The 21,169-nt window shown below is 36.9% G+C and overlaps 1 protein-coding gene across 6 annotated transcripts in view; it reads right to left on the reverse strand.

Moving 5' to 3' along the window:
* Ask1 (apoptotic signal-regulating kinase 1) overlaps positions 1–21,169 on the reverse strand; it is a 937,451-nt gene that overhangs the window by 781,655 nt on the left and 134,627 nt on the right. For all 6 annotated transcript variants that reach the window (XM_090395264.1, XM_090395267.1, XM_090395262.1 and 3 more), the window contains exon 5: positions 20,296–20,406. In XM_090395264.1, coding sequence (XP_090251390.1) covers positions 20,296–20,406 — 111 coding nt within the window. The remainder of the gene's footprint in view (positions 1–20,295; positions 20,407–21,169) is intronic.

Genomic DNA, 21,169 nt, shown 5'->3' on the forward strand with positions numbered 1-21,169 from the left:
TGCATAGCTGTTTTTTTTTTTCTTTTTCGTTTTGTCCTTTGCAATTATATTGTTTCACTGACTACTGTCATGTGTACAAGTGTGTTGTGCTCTGATGATACTGAGTTGAAAATCAGCGAAATATAAGTTAATAAACATCTCTTTGATAAAATTGTGTGGTGTTGTTAATACCGTGAAAAATAAGTCATGAATAACTGTCAACACTTAAGCTTAACACGGTATCCAGTTAAGCAGAAGAGCTGTTATCAACACAATGCTGTATGCAGATGATCAGATTATATTACAAGACAATGAAGATGACCTTCAAAAATCAGTTTATGAACTAAACAAATTACCAACAATGCAATTTAAAACTTTCACAAAAGAAAACAAAAGTCTTCGTATTTAAAGGTCAAGATAAAGTTAGATCAAAATTAGTTATAGAAAATAAAATAATAGAACAGATGAGAATTTAATTATTTAGACTGCATAATAACATATCTAAAAGATAAACATATAGATGAAAAAATAAAGAATTTTCAGAAAATTAGTGGAACAATTAAAAGGACAATAAATAAAAAAGAGACAAGAAACTCAACTAAAATCTTATAAAGTAACGGCCACTCCCCCCACTCTATTATATGGTTCAGAAACATGAACTGTTAGAAAGAGAGCTGAAAGTAAAATACAAGCTGCAAAGATTAGATTTTTAAGGGTAATTAAAGGATTAATTACTACAAAATGGGACCATATAAGAAATGAAGACATCAGAAAATAACTAGATATTTACAGTGTAAATGAAAAGACCAAGAAATATAGAGAGAGATGGAAAGAAGATTATTTATGATGGAAAGATATCAGCTACCAAAAAGAGGTGGATAGATATATAGACCAAAGGGAAAGAGAGAGAGACAAAGACCAGCTTCAAGATGGAAACACTGGTGAAGCCAGAACAGGCAAATGCCTAATTCTTGAAGAAAAGAAGAAGAAGAAGAATGCATAATACCTAATTTTGGCAATATATGATGCAATGAATAGAAATGTAAGCAACCACTTGTACGAGTTGGCTTATGGTATACACTAAGAGAGGACTCCAACTGCTTTTTTTTTAAATTAAAACATCTAGGTAAGGTAATTTTCCTTCATTTCCAAGTTCTAAAGGGAATTTAATTTTATGATGGAAGGAGTGAGTAGATGAAAGAAAATTGTGTAAATCAGCCACACTATGTTTCCGGATTATAAATATATTATCTACATATCTCCACCAAAGTGACGGTTTTGGATTTGTACATAGCATGAAATCTATTTCAAAGTTTTCGATTGTAAGGAAATTATAACGTAAACTGGGATATATACATTAAAATAAATTTTAATATACTTCAATATTTTGGCAACGTCACGTTGCCATTTTCAAGGAACTTAAGAACAAGACACGTGCACGCAGGCACAACAAACGGTAAGTGAGGAAGAAGCAGTAAGCTATTATTTCTCCAAAAGTCCTGATGGTGCCCCCTAGTGGGCGATGTTGGTATTCTTGGGCCGAAGGTCTTCTGATATAGGTTTCCCAAATTTGAGGCAGTCTCATTCAGCCAAATATGTTGAGGTTTGGATTGTTTCTTAGGGCTGAAGCTGATTCCATGAAAAGCCATTCATATTTGTATTTTTTGTATTTACTATGATGTATTATCGTGGCTTTCTTGCACAGTATTCTATGGCAGCTATCAGAATTTCAGAACACAAGGACTACATCCAGCAGCTGTAGTCCTTGTGTTCTGAAATTCTGATATTTGCTGTCCAGCCCGTTTGGGCAAAGTAGGACAGCTTACAGCTGCAAGGGACCTGGTATACACCAGGAAGGTCTTTTGGGGGGGGGGCTTTAGTAGAGCAGATAAGGGATGCCAATTTTTATATGGTCTGTAACAAGAAGTTAAGTCATGTTTTTTTAGGATTTTTGTAATTTTTTCCGAGGTGCCTTGGATATAGGGTATGGTGATGGATTTAGTGTAATCCTTGTTGTGGGGGGGGGGGGGGGGAGTTGTGGTTTACTGGTTTCAATATTTTTTGGATTTTTTTGAGGAGGGGTAGCCATTGGCTGAGAAAATGTTGAGAATGTGGTTTAGTTCTGTGTTAGGGCATTGTCATTTGAACAGATAAGTTTATCCCTGTTGCGTAATGTCTTAATGACTCCATATTGTTGAGTAGGGGTGGCGGGATTGTTGGTGAATGTATCTGCCCTGTATGGGTGGGTTTTCTATAGACTGAGAAAACCAAGGTTCCATCACGCTGGCAAGTGACTAGTGTGTCTAAGAAAGGAAGGCAGTTGTTTTTTTTCCTCTTCCAGGGTGAATTTGATTCTGGGGTGTTGGTTGTTTAAGTGTGTTAGGAAGGAAAGGAGTGCATTGGAGCCATGTGGCCAAATAGCGAACACATCATCAACATACTGAAGCCAAATGGTTGGTTTTTGTGGGGCAGAGTTTAAGGCTTTCTCTTCAAAAGTCTCCATATAAAAGTTGGCTAAGGGTGAGGAGAGTGGGAACCCATGGCTGTCCCCTCGATTTGTTTGTAGAATTTTCCTTGCCAAACAAAATAGCCTGAGTTCATTGTGAACTGAAATAGGGCTGTGGTTACGATAATCCACATTATCCGCTCTACTAAAGACCAACCCCCCCCCCCCACACACACAGACCTACCTGGTGTATACCAGATCCCTTGCAGCTGTAAGCTGTCCTACTTTGGCCAAACAGGCAGGACAGCTAATATCAGAATTTCAGAACACAAGGACTACATCCAGTTTCACCAATACAGCAACTCTGGTCTTGCTGACCATGTGCTGGATACCTGCCATAGAATACGATGAAAGAAAGCCATGATAACACAATGTAGTAAATACAAATATGAAAGGCTCTTCATGGAATCAGTTTCAGCCCTAAGAAACAATCCAAACCTCAACAAATTTGGCTGCATAAGACTGCCTCAAATTTGGGAAACCTACATCAGAAGACCTTCGGCCCAATCGCCCAAGAATACCAACATTGCCTGGTAGGCAATGTTGGTATTCTTGGGCGATTGGGCTGAAAAATTACTAAAAATGCATAACCAACGACTAAGCCTTTCCACAAGAATTACGATAATCCACGGAGATGATATCGCACGTAAAGCACGCCATTACGGTAAAATGAAGTTAAAGCTATCAAGACAACTGAATCGTCTCGCCTTTCTAAAATGCTGCTGGGATAACCAGGTAATTCCTAACTGTGTCAAATTCAAGCACCGTTTCTCTTTGCAAACGGCGTTTCGTATTTATAACCGTGCCAGCCAAGCTTTTGCTCAGGGAACAAATCGCTACAACTCGCTGTTTCCTGAATAATGTTAACTTAGCTATCCAGGCACTCGAAGATGACCTTTCAGGCACCTTAAGCCACGAAATTTGATCTATTTTATATGCCATCTCATACACTGCAGTGGAGAAAGTATTTTAAAAAGTACGAGATCGACACATCAAAAAATTTGAAAATTTAAAAGAACTCGATCTCGAAACCACAACTTCCTACTGAAACGTTAGTCAACCTTTCGTCATTTAGCGTGAAACCTGAAGCACTCGACGCCTTCGCATGGCCACAACTTCGCCATTGCGCCCAGAAGAATACTTGCTGAAGTTATTATGATATGAATTGAACGCGGGATACGACACCTTCCAAACCACATCGCCAACAACATTAGACTGGATGTGGCTTGTGTTCTGACCAAAGCTAAACCACCAAAAGCCAACATGCCCAGTAAGGAAATTAAATCTCTACTAGAATTAAAGAAAAACAAGGAAATAATAATCACCAAAGCTGATAAAGGGAACGCCACAGTATTGCTTAACCAAAAGGATTACACAGGTAAGCTGAACGCTCTATTGTTAGATCGGGCTACTTACCTCCCTATCGAGTACAATCCCACCAACTCACAAATTAGAAAACTCCACAGGCTCCTTAAGGTCACTTCTTGGCCTGTGGAAATCACTAACAAATTAAAACCATTTAACTCCATACCCCCCCCCCCCCCCGTATTTATGGACTCCCAAAAATACATAAAGAAAATTTGCCATTATGTCCCACAGTGGATGGCAATGATCCCCCCCCCCCCCCCACACACACACATATACATACAAACTAGCTAAACATTTGGCCGAAGCTCTCTCTCACACTATACTGGCAACACACCTTCACACATAAAAAACTCAGCCCACTTCAAAGCCAGCATAGAAAACCTTACACTTAAACACACTGACGTAATGGTCAGTTTTGATGTCTCCTCCTTATTCACAAATGTCCCATTCAAACAATCTTTAGATTGTTTGAATGGGGGTTGAATGGGGGATTGTTTGATTGTTTGAATTTAGAGCTAATCCAAGCTAAATTCCTCCTGATATCACAGCCCTATTTCAGTTCACAATGAACTGAGGCTTGTTTGGCAAGGAAAATTCTACAAACAAATCGAGGGGACAGCCATGGGTTCTCCACTCTCCCCACCCTTGGCCAACTTTTATATGGAGACTTTTGAAGAGAAAGCCTTAAACTCTGCCCCACAAAAACCAACCATTTGGCTTCAGTATGTTGATGATGTGTTCGCTATTTGGCCACATGGCTTCAATGCACTCCTCTCCTTCCTAACACACTTAAACAACCAACACCCCGGAATTAAATTCACCCTGGAAGAGGAAAAAAACAGCTGCCTTCCTTTCTTAGACACACTAGTCACCCGCCAGCCTGATGGAACCTTGGTTTTCTCAGTCTACAGAAAACCCACCCATACAGGCAGATACATTCACCAAAAATCCCACCACCCCTCCTCAACAATATGGAGTCATCAAGACACTACACAACAGGGATAAATTTATCTGTTCAAATGACAATGCCTTAACCACAGAACTAAACCATATTCTCAACACTTTCTCAGCCAATGGCTACCCCCTCCCCAAAAAATCCAAAAAATATTGAAACCAGTAAACCACAACCCCCCCTCCCCCCATCACAGCAAGGATTACTCTAAATCCATCACCATACCCTGTATCCGAGACACCTCGGAAAAAATTACAAAAATCCTAAAAATAAACATGACTTAACTTCTTGTTACAGACCATATCAAAAATTGGCATCCCTTATCCACTCTACTAAAGACCAACCTCCATCCCCCCTAGACCTACCTGGTGTATACCAGGTCCCTTGCAGCTGTAAGCTGTCCTACTTTGCCCAAACAGGCAGGACAGCAAATATCAGAATTTCAGAACACAAGGACTACATCCGGTTTCACCAATACAGCCACTCTGGTCTTGCTGACGATGCGTTGGATATCTGCTATAGAATACGGTGGAAGAAAGCTACGATAGTACACCATAGTAAATACAAACATGAAAGGCTTTTCATGGAATCAGCTTCAGCCCTAAGAAACAATCCAAACCTCAACAAATTTGGCTGCATGAGACTGCCTCAAATTTGGGAAACCTACATCAGAAGATCTTCAGCCCAATCGCCCAAGAATACCAAAATTGCCTGCTAGGGGACACCATCAGGACTTTAGGAGAAATTTGTTGTGCCTGTGTACACGTGTCTTGTTCTTAAGTTCCTTGAAAATGGCAATGTGACATTACCAAAATATTGAAGTATATTAAAATTTATTTTAATGTATATCCTAGTTTACGTTGTAATTTCCTTAAATTATTTAGTAAAAATGCATAACCAACGTCTAAGCACGAGAATTCCTTTGTAAGGGAATTTAATAACCTTTTTCTAATCTTCAAAAACAGACAAATAAAAAATTTAATGCTATGTACAAGAAAATATTTGTCCCGAGAATTACCCTACCTGATTAAAAAGTACTATTTAACATTTATAATCATGACTTGATATTAGCAGATGTCAAGTTATGCAAAGAAAAGGTTTAATTTTGCTGTCACACCAGAGCACATTCCCTAAAATAGGTATTATTTGCATAGTAAAAAAGGCCCTTTAGTTTCTGCCTCAACCTGTTGTGAATGACATTAGATCAAAGACTGCAATCCTTCTTTCTTCTCATCCTCCTAATAAAAACATCAATTCCTCAGAAAAAAGAGCTCTTTCAAATTTAAAGAACAAATATATTAGTACTTAAGGCTGATAAATACAATTCAACTGTTTTCATGAATACAACTGATTATATGTCCAAAATTTCATTTTTACTCTCTCATATCTCTACTTACACTCCATTAGATTATGACCCTACTTGGACAAAGTATGAAGAAACCAATAACCTTTTACAAAACATGACTACACGGCCTAAGAATCTTAAAAACAGATTGAAATCTATGCATCTCTTAACTCCACGATTATATGGAATGTCCAAGGTACACAAGACTAATATTCCTCTTTGGAATATGTTACTTTGTAGAAAAACTAGGAGAAATTTCTATCTTACCAACCAGCATTCTAGCTGGTCTACATATTATATCTTTGTTCACATTTGTTCCTATAGACAAAGTTATGGCACTTGTAGATGATCTGTTCACTCCTGACTCCCAAATATTTAGACATTGTGTCAACTCAAATTATTTCTGATGGAATGGGAAAATCTATGAACCACTATCTAGCCTTGCAATGGGAAGCCATATATCTCCTCCATGTGCTGACTTATTCAAGGAAAACTTTGAAAAAGATTTCCTGCTATCTACAGATCCAAAACTGTCACTTTGGTGGAGATACCTAGATGACATATTTCTAATCTGGAAACACAGTGTGGCTGAGTTATATGATTTTCTTTCATCGATTAATTACTTCCATCATAAAATATGATGGAGGTAGTTCACTTTTCAACCTGAAAATGAAGAAAAATTACCTTTCCTAGACGGTTTAACCTGGGGGAGACCACACTCTTACCAAGCGTCTCCCCTGGGTGGCAGATGGGGAAACCCAAACGAGTTGCTTTGAATAAAGAATAAAGAGCCATGGACCAAAGGATGTAGCAGAGACATGGTAAGCCAGCTACATTATTATGCCAGTAACTTTCATGAACTGGAGGAAATCTACAAATAGAGAAAATGCTATTGCATGCCGGACAGCCGACGCACCTACTCGAAGACCACATAGCGTAGGTGAGAATTCAGCAATATGGTCAGCAAAAGGCGTGAAGTATGTAGCCACCCTCAACATAAGATCATTATACCGACCTGAAAAATTGCAATTAGTCCAGGAAAATTTAAAAAGACTGAAATGGAATACTTTAGGTTTATCAGAAACACATTGGTGTGGAGAAGGATTTATGGATTTACCAGAAGGAAGACTATACTTCTCAGGAAGAAAAGAAAACATACACAGAGAAGGAGTTGCATTATTAACTGAGAAGAAACTTATACACTTAGTAATTGGAATAACACCAGTGTCTCCCAGAATAATCACAGCCAAATTTCAAGCAAAAGAAAGAGGTCAAATAATTAAAATTATCCAAATATATGCACCAAACAGTAACAATCTAGAGGAAGAAATAGAAAATTTCTATGAGGAATTACAACAGGAAATAGATAGATCAAAAAACAGAGAACTCATGATAGTGATGGGAGATTTTGACGCTAAAATAGGACAGTTCGTAGCAGAAAAGATGTCATGGGATAATTTGGATACAGAGAGCATAATGACAGAGGAGAACAATTACTACACTTCTGTAAAGCAAATGACCTAATGATTGCAAACATTGTTTTATCAATGTCCTAATAATAAATATACATGGACATCCCCAGATGGTAATATAAAGAACTGTATAGATTATATCATTGTAAACAAACAATGGAAAAGATCAGTAAATTATGTTCGAACATTAAGAAGTTTCGATTTTGACACTGACCATGAAATATTAACTGCCAAAGTGAAAATAACATTTAAGAGAAAAAATAATATCAGTAAAGAAGAAAGATTCAATCTACCAAAACTAAAAGACAGTTCAACCAGAAGTCAATTTTTAGAACAGATGCACCTGAGATTAAAACCCTATATCTCTCAGAACAGTGGAAAATACTTGGAAGAAGGAAAAGAAACAGTGTTATCAATTGCATATTCTAGGTAACAAACCCAAAATAAACAATCATTGGATAACCCAAGAAATCCTAACCACAATAGAAGAAAAAAAGAGAGGCCAAGATACTTGTAAACCAACAAAACAACGAAGAGAATAGAGAAAAATACAGAGAACTAAAAAATGAAGTTGATAACCTGTGCAAAAAAAGCCAAAGAAAAATGGCTAGAAGAAAAAGCTAAAAAATACCAAGAAGCATACCAACAAAAACAATCTAAAAGTTTTCCATGACACTACAAGAGAAATCATAAAGGGATTCTCAGAAAAAGCAATAACAATGATAAACAACAAGATGACTGAAACTGGGGATATTGAAGAGATAAGGAAAATTTGGTTGAACCATTTTAAGATTATCTTTCATCAAGGAAATAAAACTACAATGCCAACAACAGAAGAAAATAATGATCACCCAAAATTTTAAAAGAACTTAGATACGCAAAAGCATCAGGTATTGACACTATCCCTATTGAACTGTGGTCATATGGAGACAGCACATCAACAGAATTTAACAATCTTATTCAACAAAATACTAGAAACAGGAGAGATACAAAATGACTGGAGAACTGGAAAGATCATCCCGATATACAAGAAAGGAGACAAAAAAGATTGCAGAAATTACAGACCAATCAATTTACTCTCCCACACCTATAAAATATTTGTAAGAATTATACAAAATAGATTAAAAAGCACCTATGAAGAACTGATAGGCACTGAACAAGCTGGATTTTGAGGAAACTATTCAACAATAGATCAGATTTTCACATTGCATCAGCCGGGAAGACCATAAAGACCTATATTGTTGTTTTCTGGACTTCAAACAAACTTTCGATAGCATCAATAGAGAAATTCTTCTTAAAGTTCTACTAGAAAAAGCAATAGATAAATATATAATACAGTTTCTGATAAAATATTACTCTAAGACAAATGCAATAATTAAAAAGGACACACTCACAACAGAACCCATAGAGATCCAAACAGGAGTAATGCAAGGATGTCCACTATCCCTATTCAACATATATCTAAAAGTTGTAAAGAATGCAATAGACAATGAGCTTGGAATCAATATCAAAGGTTTAAATATAAATAATACCAAATATGCAGATGATCTTGTTCTTATTGCAAGAACCCCAAATGAACCAACAAAGATTGATAAACAAAACCAAACAAAACCTGTAAAACATATAACATTAGAATTAATATACAAAAGACAAAAGTGATGAAAATAGGGAGGAACAAAACTAACATCTGTCACCCTAAATGGAGAACAAAGAGAACAAGTAGACAACTTCATATATCTTGGATCAAAACTAACAGAAACAATAGATGCACTCGAAACAATCAAACACAGAATAGTGATAGGATGGATCACCATGGGAAATTACAGGAAATCTGGAAAATAAACAAGATATCTAAACAAGCCAAAATCAAATTATATGAATCAATAATTATGCCAACAGTTATCTATGGAGCAGAAGTATGAACAATTAAGAAAAGAGAGGAGAAAAAATTGTTGGCATTTGAAATGAAATGTTTAAGAAAAATAAATAAAACAAGTTGGATAGAAAAGAAAACAAATAGCACAGTTAGACAAGAATTATCGCCTAAGAAGACAATATTAGAAAAAATTAGAAAACAATAACTGAGATGGTTTGGCCACGCTGCACGCAGACAGACCACCTAACATCCTAATAAATACTTTTACAATGAAAAAAGAAGACCGGGGAGACCAAGAATCATCTGGCTGAAACCAATAAAAAACATTTCAATGTTCTTTACTGATTTCAATAAAGAACACTGAAAAACAATTTCAATAAAGAACATTTCAGGATGCAGAACTTATAATAAACTTTTTCAAAAAGCAAGGAATAGAAAAGGCTGGAAGATCCTGCTCAATGGAAGACTCACCCCATCTTAGACGGAAGAGAAGAAGAAGTTTTAATTTCGAAAAAAAAAGCAGAAGAAGGCCTCTCTCTTAGTGTATACCATATGTCCGCTCATACAGGTCATTGAAGAACTGATAGGCACTGAACAAGCTGGATTTCGAGGAAACTATTCAAAGACCAGATTTTCACATTGCAACAACTAGTAGAACTGTTTACCTACATTTCTCTTTGCTGCACAATTGTTTAAGAAATGCTTGTGCCATAATAAGTTCTTCAATTAACACAAAAAAAAAAAAAAGGGATAATTACTGCTATTTATTTAAGGCCATATATTTCAGCCTGAATGGCCTGTAATATTCAGGCTTGAAATATATGGCCTTAAATAAATAGTATTACTTATCTTTGTGGTTTTTCATGTTAATTGAAGAAACCTTCACTGCATCATATATAGCAAAAATTAGGTATATTATACATACACTGAAAAATAGGGTGATCTCTATTATAGGAGATAAAGAAACAATAAAAGAAGAATTACATTTTGCTTTCCAGCTATTGGTGAGCAATGGATATTCTATGAAAATGGTTCAAAGAATATTATTTTCTACTCCTGCTCCACAACAGATCCCTGGCTTCCATCCCTTATATTGGCAAACTTTCTCTCAAAATCACCAATCTCCTGAAATTTCATGACATAAAAATGACTTTCAAGCCCAACCCAGTGTTAGTTAACATTTGTCACGCTACTTTTATTATTATTATTACGGTAAATGAATACACAAGAGGCTGATCACAATCTATAGTACATCAGTACCATGGTTGGGCAGAAAGCTGAAGAGAAAGAAAAAAAAAAAGTTGAATGAACTTAAAGAAAAAATGGGTGCATACTTTAGGAACTGTTCCAAAAAACAGTAGTAAAAAGAATGAATAAACAGTGATGAATACCTACTACACATTTAAAGGACTGTTGCAAATAACTGAAAAACCCATGTTTATTAATGCTTTAAGTATGCTGCTTCAGAAGAAATATACATATAAAGATTTTAAAAATCAGAGGTAATGAAAACATCTAAACAATGATATAATAATGAACAGTTAATCAGTTTAACAATTATAAGTACATTTCATCATATGGATACAGTATTATTGTGGTGAAAAAGCCCAAGCTCACATGGTTGAGATGATTTCAAAGAGAGCCCTGGTTTTGATATTTTTACATTATCTTTTATGTTTATGCATGTATTCACATTGCACTATGCAGTCTTAAATCTTGGTTTTTATCATGCTGGGAAAGGATACAAAGTATGCTTGATGCCTTGAACTTGTGAGTTTAACTGCTGTAGATTTCATTATTTATTGCCAGACTATTTCATAATCTCACTTGTTGTGTAGAAGTTACACTTAGTTGGTTATTTTTCTTTTTCTTTTCTCTCTTTTTATTATGTTCTGCACATGTGATTTCTTCAGAGCAGCTTGTTTGTTCCACATAGCACAATAAAGATGTTGAAAAGGAAAGAAATTAAGCAGTTCTACACTTCCATACTGCAAGTTTAAGGTCATCAAGTACTCTGGCAACAAACTGAAATGGTATATGCTGTCCATGACAGCTATATCCACAAGTTTAAGAAGGTGCCTAAAATGCTGCACATACTCACCCAATATAACTGAAACAAAGGGATCCCCATTTTACATCAAACCTGGTCATCTCATAAAAGATCTCAACCATGTGGACCTACCATATGACTGATTTCACCACGATACTACTACATACGTGTGATAGATATAATTATTGAAATTAGTTAAACATCCCTAAGCTAGATGCTAAGAATTGCTCTCCTTGACTAACACTTGTTCTTTATCATCAATAAACTATCTAGCACAGAAGTAAGCACATACACAGCCAATTCAAAACAGGTGATAAGTGTCTACCATCAAATTAGCAAACCTACTTCTCTCACCTGTGTGTTGTCTAAAGTAATGGAGAAGATCAAAAGTGAACTTCTTCAACAGATGGAGGAATGTCAGTAAACTAACTGATTAATTGACATTTCATCATAACACTACCAATATAGATTCTGCCAATCAAGATACAGCAGATCTTCTTACCTGCATCACCAGCCTTGGGACAGAGACCATGGAAAAGTGTGGAAAATGCTGTGCCATTTAACTTGACACCTCCAAGGCATTTGATAGGGTTTCTCAGCAAACTGTCATCTTATGGTGCCTTCCTCCCTTTGTAACAAGATTGCATTTTCTCTCAGATCATTTACTAAGTGTAACAATGGAAAGTTTTTTTCTCTTCAAATGATCCTCTTAATCAAGTATTCTCAGGGTTTGATTATTCCACCCACTCTCTTTCTCATATATATAAATGACTTTCTATAACTGATCTCAAACCCTATTCATAGTTTTACTAATGATGGCACCTCTCCACTCATATGACAAATCTTGCAATACTCAAAAATTTAAAGCTTCATAATCATCTATGAAAAGTGTCCTAAACACCAATTTTTCACATAATCCATCAATGAGAAGAGATAACCATCATACAATGCTTCCAAAACACTTCTTTTTTTTTTTTTCACAAAATAGATGTTATTTCTCCCCTTATTTTTGATAATGCTCAACTTAACAGCAAAAACTAGATCTCCCTGATCAGATTGAGTCTTACTCCTAGCTTTTCCTGGCATAATCACATCACTTCTTCAGCATCCTCAGCTTCCAAAAAACTTGGCATTCTTTTTCACTCAAGACATTACTTTTCATCTGTCCAGTTATTCAATACAAATCTCGAATCCACAGAACCATAGAATACTGTTTTCCTTTGGGATAGTGCACCTAAAACCTTGAAAAATTTTTCATGCTGTTCAATAGATTAACAACCCCACCCTTCTCACAGACTCCCATTGGACACTTCATCACAGACAGTCAGTTTCTGTACTGTTTCTTTATTATTATTATTTCGTAACACCTCCAAGGAGTCCAAAGACTCACCCACTCAACTTTCCGTCTTCAACACTAAATCTACCAACTACACCAAAACACCACTACCATTATCATCTACACCATGCCATCTACTGCGCACCACCACCACTAGTATTTTTTGTCTGTAAATGGCATGTATTCTGAAGGCTGATTTTTCTTTATTTGGGATGAAATACCCAAGTTTCCAGGAGTAAAAACCCTGCTACCTCCATATGAGATTCGCTAACTCACCTTCCATCGAAAAAAATCCCATATAAAGATTCCTTTCATCACAACGAGAATCAAACTTAGGCCTTTTTCCAATCAAAGGCAATGACATACCATAGTTCTTCCAACTGGACTACAGAGCATTGTAGATAAAGCAACATGAGCAACAGCTGACCAACATATTTTTACAGATGAAATGCTAACTCACCTAACCTGCTACTCTTCATATTTCATTCTATTCTACCTCAGTTCTATGGAATGGCATTCCCCATCTAGGACTACAACCTCTAGCTCTTCTAGAGGAATACCAACAAACTGATTAGTTGACATTTCACCATGACAATACTACCAATACAGATTTTTCCGATCAAGATCCACAGCAAATCTCCTTGCCTGCATCACCAAATATATGTGTATATATATATATATATATATTTGGTATTCAGTCAGTACAAATGTGCCAGCGTGTGCTGCATAATCACCATTAATTGGTGATTATGCAGCAAAAAATGGATTTTTAGCCATTAAAAATCCACATGCCTCTTCACAGACTCAGCATAGGGAATCACATTACTCTCTCTCTCTTCATATATGACTAGTCACAGCATGTGCTGACTAGCCATATATGAAGGCAATGCTCACCTTATCTGATATACAATCACAGAGTGAATGGAATACCTTGATATCTATAACAGTTCAAGAATATTAACTTCAATAACTGATATAAATAATAAACAAATAAATTTACTTCAAATAAAAAACTGCTCAAAAATTATTTCTTCATGAATTTACCAGATGTGCAGCACACACCCTGCACACCTGACATATATGCCTAGCCTGTGGCAAGTACATTTTGTCAACTGATGAGTAGCTACAGACTGGAAAAATAATTTTTTTTATTTATTTAATAAAAAAAATAACCTTCTAAACATTTTTTAAACCTTAAGAAAATACAGAAGAACATGCATAATATAAAAGGCTAATTCTACTAACAAAAATTTTTGGAACAAATATTTTCCAAAAAAAATCAATGTTGTTTTCATTGTTGTTCCTATTCTTATTATGTGCTCTCACACTAAGAAAATGTTCTCCAAACAACTATACAGCACCACTAATCACTTTAAGGAACTTCTATTAACTTATTGCAGCATACTATTAAAAAATTGGGAGGGAAGGGATGAGTACATTCTTTTTCATGGTAGAAAAGGATTTTGTATACTCTGTCAAGCTCTGTGTGTGCATGCATGTATATACAAATTTAACCATTTGCACTTCTGAGGTTTCTGTGGTTGAAATTCTTGCGAGTTCCAGTATAAAGATCACATAATTATGAGTTGAAAAAAATGCCAGTACTATACCCTTTCTATTTTTCTTCTCCCAAAGAAGTGTACAGTAATAATACCCTGGTTAATGTTACCCTATTCAATGCTGCTTCATTATATGATATTTTTCTTCTTCTCTTCTGTCCTGAAAATGGGTTGAGTCCCATGTGGGTAAGTGCCTTCCACTGTTCTCTGTCCAAAGCAAACTCTTTCATATGCCAACAACTTTGAAAGTCCAATGTAGATCTAAAGACTTTATGCCTTGGTCTTCCCCTGGGTCTTGTACCCTCCATAGTGCACTCAAATACCATGAGTGGAAGTCTGTTTGGATCCATTATTCGCACAATGTGACCCAATGGAGTTGATGCTTTTTAATATGTAAATAATTGTTGAGTTAGGGATATTCAAACTGATTTCAAGTTTTTTTGTTGTGATATTTTTATATTGAGCTACTGCATTTGTATTCTGAGAGTAGTTTGATATAAATCTTAATATTTCAGTCTATGTTTTTGTTTGTTATTACAATCTTATGTAAAAGATAATATTACTATTACTATTATTACGGGCAACTCCAGGGAGTCATTAGACTCATCGAGGGAGGCCCCAAATCATATTCATCACAACTATTTGACATTCATACAGTATCTATCATACCTCGCCTTAAACTCATTCACTGTCACATCCACCACAGACTCAGGGAGCGCATTCCACTCATTCACTACTCTAAAAGTAAAGAACCCAGCTCTAACACCTTTACTAACCACACTTTTGCCCAGTTTCCATGGATGTCCCCTAGTCCTCCCACAACCAGCCCTGTTCTCAAAAATATCTTCTGAATTAATTTTATAGAAACCCTTCAGTAATTTGAATGTCTCGATCATATCTCCCCTCCTCCGCCAATCAACCAATTTTTGCAACCCACAAATCCTCAACCTGTTCTCATACGGTTCATTCCACAGACCTGCTATCATCTTGGTCACTCGCCTGTTGATCCTCTCCACCTCCTCCCCATCAAGAAGAAACCTAGGTGACCAAATCTGAGCACAGTAGTTAGTCTAGATGGGGTCTTAACAAGGCTCGATACAGAGGAACAATAATCTGCTTGTCTCTGCTTGTCAACGAATTCTTCAGCAACCAAGTGATTTGATGAGCTAATTTGGCCACTTTTGCAATGTGTCCCCTAAATTTCAATTCCTTATCTACCAACACTCCTAAATCTCGTGCCTCATCAATTTCCTGAAGCACGGTTCCACCAATGCAGTAAACTGCCGCCAATCTTTTCACCCCAAAATGCATAACCTTATATTTTGCCACATTAAACTGACATCAATTCTCCTTAGCCCAGACCTCCAATCTATCCAAATCATCCTGCAAAATTTTGACGTCATCTGCATTCACTATTGCCCTACCCAACTTCGCATCATCCGCAAACAAATGAACTGTTCCTCTCTGATCCTTTCCTATATCATTTATGAACAAATTAAACAGCAGTGGTCCAAGAACAGATCCTTGTGGCACACCACTAGTCACAGGCCGTCTTGTGGACTCTACTCCTGAGTAAACCACTCTCTGATATCTCTCCGTCAACCACCCTCCTATCCATCTCACCAACCCTATGTCCATTCCCATATGCTGCAATTTACTGATTAGAATTCCATGTGGTATCCTGTCAAAGGCCTTGGCAAGGTCCAGTAGAATCACCGTAAACCCATTACCCTTATCCAGTTCAGCCGTCACTGTGTTATAATACGTGAGCAAGTTACTGAGGCATGACCTACCCTTCACAAAACCATGCTGTCCCCGATACAGTATCCCATTTTCTTCTATCCAATCTTGTATTTTCCTCTTGACTATTTTCTCTAAGACCTTGATAATGATTCCTGTTATGCTGATTGGCCGGTAATTTTCAACAGCAACCTTGGAACCACCTTTGTGCAGTGGAACTATTTTCCCCTCTTTCCACCCCCTTGGGACTGACCCAGTCCTGAGGCTCAAATTAAACAAAATGGTCAAGGGCACTGACAATTCTTTGGCCGCTTCACTTACGACACGAGCTGGTATACCATCCAATCCCACAGATGTATTGACATTGAGGTTCTGTAATAGACTAGTTACCTCTACTTCATTCATCACAATTCCAGTATAAGCTGTTGGTTCTTCCATTCCTGCAAAGTCACCACCTGGATGATATACTCTTGCTAAGTGCTCGCTCAGTAATTCCACAATATCGACTGATTCGGTTACCTCCCTACCCTCAGCATTTTTTAAGATCATTCTACCATGAGCATTTTTCCTTTTACTTGCAACATATTGAAAAAACTGTTTGGGATTCTCTTTAGCCTGCGTGGCCAATTTCCTTTCGTAATCTGCTTTTGCTTTTCTTACCACCCTTGTTACCATCCTGGCCTGAGCTTTATACTGTTCCTGCGCCTGATGGTCACCCTTCTCCTTAAATTCCCTCCACAATTGTTTCTTTTTTTGCAGCTCAAGCTTAATAGTGTTATTCATCCATTTAACCCCTACTTGATTTATTATTCGGACTCTTGGTATACAGTCAACCATTGCCTCCTGCAAACAGTTCTTAACCACCTCCCATGCACTATCAACATCCAGCCCTTGCAGTTTTACATGCCATGGCATCGAGCCAAGCACACACCTAAGCTTGTCATACTTACCAGCCCGGTAATTCCACATGTACCCTGTCTTAATTGTAAATTCGACTCCTTTAGCCACCTCCCAAGTCATGACCTTATGATCACTCTCACCAATTGGTGGCAACATGGTCATGTTCGTTACAGCCACATTCTCGGTTGCAATTACTAGGTCCAGCACTCTCTGCCCCCTGGTATTTTCCAATACATGTTGCCGTAGATAGTTGTCCCTTAATAACCGCATAAAATCCAATTCCTTCCTCCCATGTGCCCTCTCCTCTTTCCAGTCAATGCTACCATAATTGAAATCACCCATAATAACTACCCTCCTTCCACTCATTTCTTCTATTTGCTTATGCATACTATCCCCCACCATCCACTCCATCACCCGGTCTATAGCAGCACCCAATTGTATATTTTGTTCTGCTGGATTCTATCTCACACCAAACAGCCTCAAATGTGCTTTTTTCCCCATCATGCAGTTCAACTTCTATACTCCTTGGCTGAAGATCATCAGCTATCATCAATAACACTCCTCCCCCCTTTTTATTCACCCTGTCACTCCTGAACACGCTATACCCGTCACATTCAATCCCACTAGCTTTATCATCTTCTGTCAGCCATGTTTCACTAATACCGACAATCTGTGGCCTGGATGTGCCATACATGGCCAAAAACTCTTCCTTCTTGTTCCTAATACTCCTGGCATTAGTGTACATGAATCGCAGAAGCCCATTTGTCCAATCCTTACTTTGATGCCTTATACTAACTATCCCATTCTGATTTGTTGTCCGTCGTACTCGCTCGGGCATAATATACTCATTCATAAACTTAACTGCCCCCCTAAAGTCTGCATATCTACTCCCCCCCCCCCTTAATAAATCTAGTTTCCCTGAGTCTGTACATCCACTTCCACATCATTCATCAACACTCTTTCAAGTCTCCGTACACCAACTCCATTCAAATGCAATCCATTCATCTTATATAAGTCCTTTCGCCCATCGAACTCATTCCACAAATTCCACACCACTCTCCATGCATAACCCACGCATAAAGTCATTGGCAATTATGGCCCTCCTTCTAACTCCACTGTCATACCGCGGTAAGATACTCACCATCCTAACTCTCTCACTCTTCTTTTTTGCTACCTCAAACAACTCCCTCACATCCTCTATCATTTCCATGTTGTCCTCTTTCAAATCATTCGTTCCTGCCACGATTATCATCTCTTTCACCCTCTGTTTTTGCAGTCGAATAGATTCGCTGACGTCCTTTATGTTCGCACCCGGCTGGTACGACTTCGTTAAACTCTCAATTATTATGCCTCTTAATAGCGAATCCCCATACAGCACTCGCTCCTTCATTTTATTGACGTTTGTGAACATTCTATTATTTGCTGTCACAGACTTCCGCCGGTTATTTGTCGGCATGTTCAACACACATTTTTCCATACGCTCCAGTTGTCTTTTAGCTCTGTGTATGGCACCATTCAAACGGGCAATTTCGCTACTCGCATTTATCTCACCATTTTTTCATTATCGATCAAATCATCCATTCTTTCTGTGTTTCTACCTTCATTTACATTTTCGGCGACGCTCTCACACCTATCTGGCACTACCACGCAATTCTCTAGCACACCGCCATTTTCTACATTCTGACTATCGTTCACGATATCGCTCTCGACACACGAAACACGCTTGAAGTCCTCATTCTCTTTACGCTTTTTACACATATTAACTCCACTATCACTTTCTAACCAGACTCCCACTGCTCTTCGCAAGGCATACATCTCACAGACAGCACATTGCATAAATTCGTTTACATCAAAACTCTTAAACAAACATGGCGATCTGGCCGCCATTTTTTTCTTTATCGGTGCCATGTGTACGCTATCTTTTCTTAAAAATAATAATTAAAATAACAGAAAACATGCAAAAATTGCACAGACACACCAAGAAACAAAAAGCAAACAATACTACTTTAAAATTCTAGTAAAATATCTAATGTTAACACAAAATAATACTAATCTTTTCAGGAGCTCTCGACAAGCCGACGATCTAATCAGTGCGACACCCGAATATAATATGATTGAATGGGGAAAAGGAACATGCTTTCCTCAAAAGGTATAAAGAAAGAAGCTGGTTCACAGCAAACCAATGCAATGGTATACAATAAACTGGAAAGGAGAAACAAGTTGAAGGAAAAATCTTTTAAAATAGAAATGTAGCAGCACCTAGCAGACAGCCTGTCAGCTGCATTCTTCACCAGATAGTGCACCAAATTCTACAAAGAAAAGATTATCACCCAAATCTGTGTGGATGGTGAAGAAATGTCCACCACACAAGGCATCCTTGTCTCCTTTCAAAAACACTATGAACATCTATTTGAAGACAATAGTACTATGTATTTTTTGCTGGAAGTTGACAATTCACATGGGATAACAGTATTAGCATATGTGGATGATGTATAAAGGACAATGATTCAATATGCAGCTTTTTTTTATTTTCCTATCTCTGCTATTATTCATTTGTGTTTTATTTCTCCTAATACTATTACCAATTATGACTCTAGCCTATGATGAACATCACTATACTTTTTCACCTCAATAAAGGTTAAAACCAGTCAGCTTAGCGGATCTTCCTATAATGTCTTTGAATTATGGGATATTGAGACAAATGATGTGAGTCACCAGTCTCTATATACAACAGACCAGTAATGCAGATACTTCATATGCAAACTTTGCTTATGCCTAAATAAAGGATTAAAATAAAAAAGATAAATTCTTGTCAAGTATAATATATATCTACAACAATCTGACAGCGTGCAATGTGCTTTATCACAATTATAATTTGTGCTGTGAAGATGCTAATTAAAAATCTAAAGAAATATTATAAGTTCACTAAATTACTTATATTTTTCTGGTGCTGCTATGAAGCACTGTTATAGCAATCTTACAAATCCTAAAATCAAAATTACCAAAAAAAAAAATACACAGAAAAAGTTTATTTAAGTTACTTACACCCAATATAATCTACAGTTGAGACAATGGTCAACAAGAAAGAGAGATAATTAAAAGATATATTTTGCACACACTATAATCTTAAAATAAGTAGAACAAACATGGAAAGATAGAATGTACTGATTTTTTGATTAGTGTTTAATTATCTTTGAATAGTTTTTAATTACCTTTAAGGGCACACTTGAACTTGAGTTGAAATCATTGTACAATAATATATTTTGTTTCATACCAAAGCTTTCTCTAACTCCTAGATGATAAAAGAGAGGACTTTGCTGATCCTAAAAAAAATAATATTTATATATGTGAATGCAACAAAAACAAAATAATTATACTGTTCGCAGAACACAGTATGTATTACACATACATTATATCACTCCTAATTAAGTTAGTGACTGCAACAGCCAGGTTGCAGTCACTGGGGGGTTTGGGGAGGGGTATTACTGTCATACTTGGCTGGAAAGTTATATAAGGAGGGGGTATTACTGTCATACTTAGCTGGAAAGTTATATAAGGAACATACAGGCAACAGAGCCTCTCAAGCTCAGTCAATTGGAAAGACCTGGATTTGAATCCAGTCTTTGAAGGTGAGTTAGCCAGTCTCACAAAAATGGAGATGGCAAGGGCTTTTTCTCCTGGAAACTTGGTTTTCATCTGGCAAAACATGCAAACCAGTCAGAACACAGGCAATATACAGACGTAAGACAATATGGGAATAAGGATTAACCACCCTATTCCATTGGATTTGGTTTCAAATGCCTACAATAACGTGGGTCTACACATCGGTTTAATTAAGAAGGAAGAGACAACAAGAACAAAAAAAAAAAAAAAAAATCAATAATTAACTTATGTAAATTAATACCTACAAACGAGATGTCTAGAACCCTGGGATCAAATCTAGGAAATCTGGGACCAAACATAGAACTTTTCCAAACCATTACAGGCCTCAATAACCATAGTAGTGGTATCATGCTCGGCAATGAAATTCATCTATCACCTACAGACATTCAGAAACATTTATGCCCACAGAGAGATTGATCTGAG

Source organism: Typopeltis vanoorti, chromosome 7 (assembly GCF_054136105.1).
Source record: "Typopeltis vanoorti isolate ZY-2024b chromosome 7, IOZ_Tvanoo_1.0, whole genome shotgun sequence".
In the NCBI taxonomy this organism is placed as follows: Eukaryota; Metazoa; Arthropoda; class Arachnida; order Uropygi; family Thelyphonidae; genus Typopeltis; species Typopeltis vanoorti.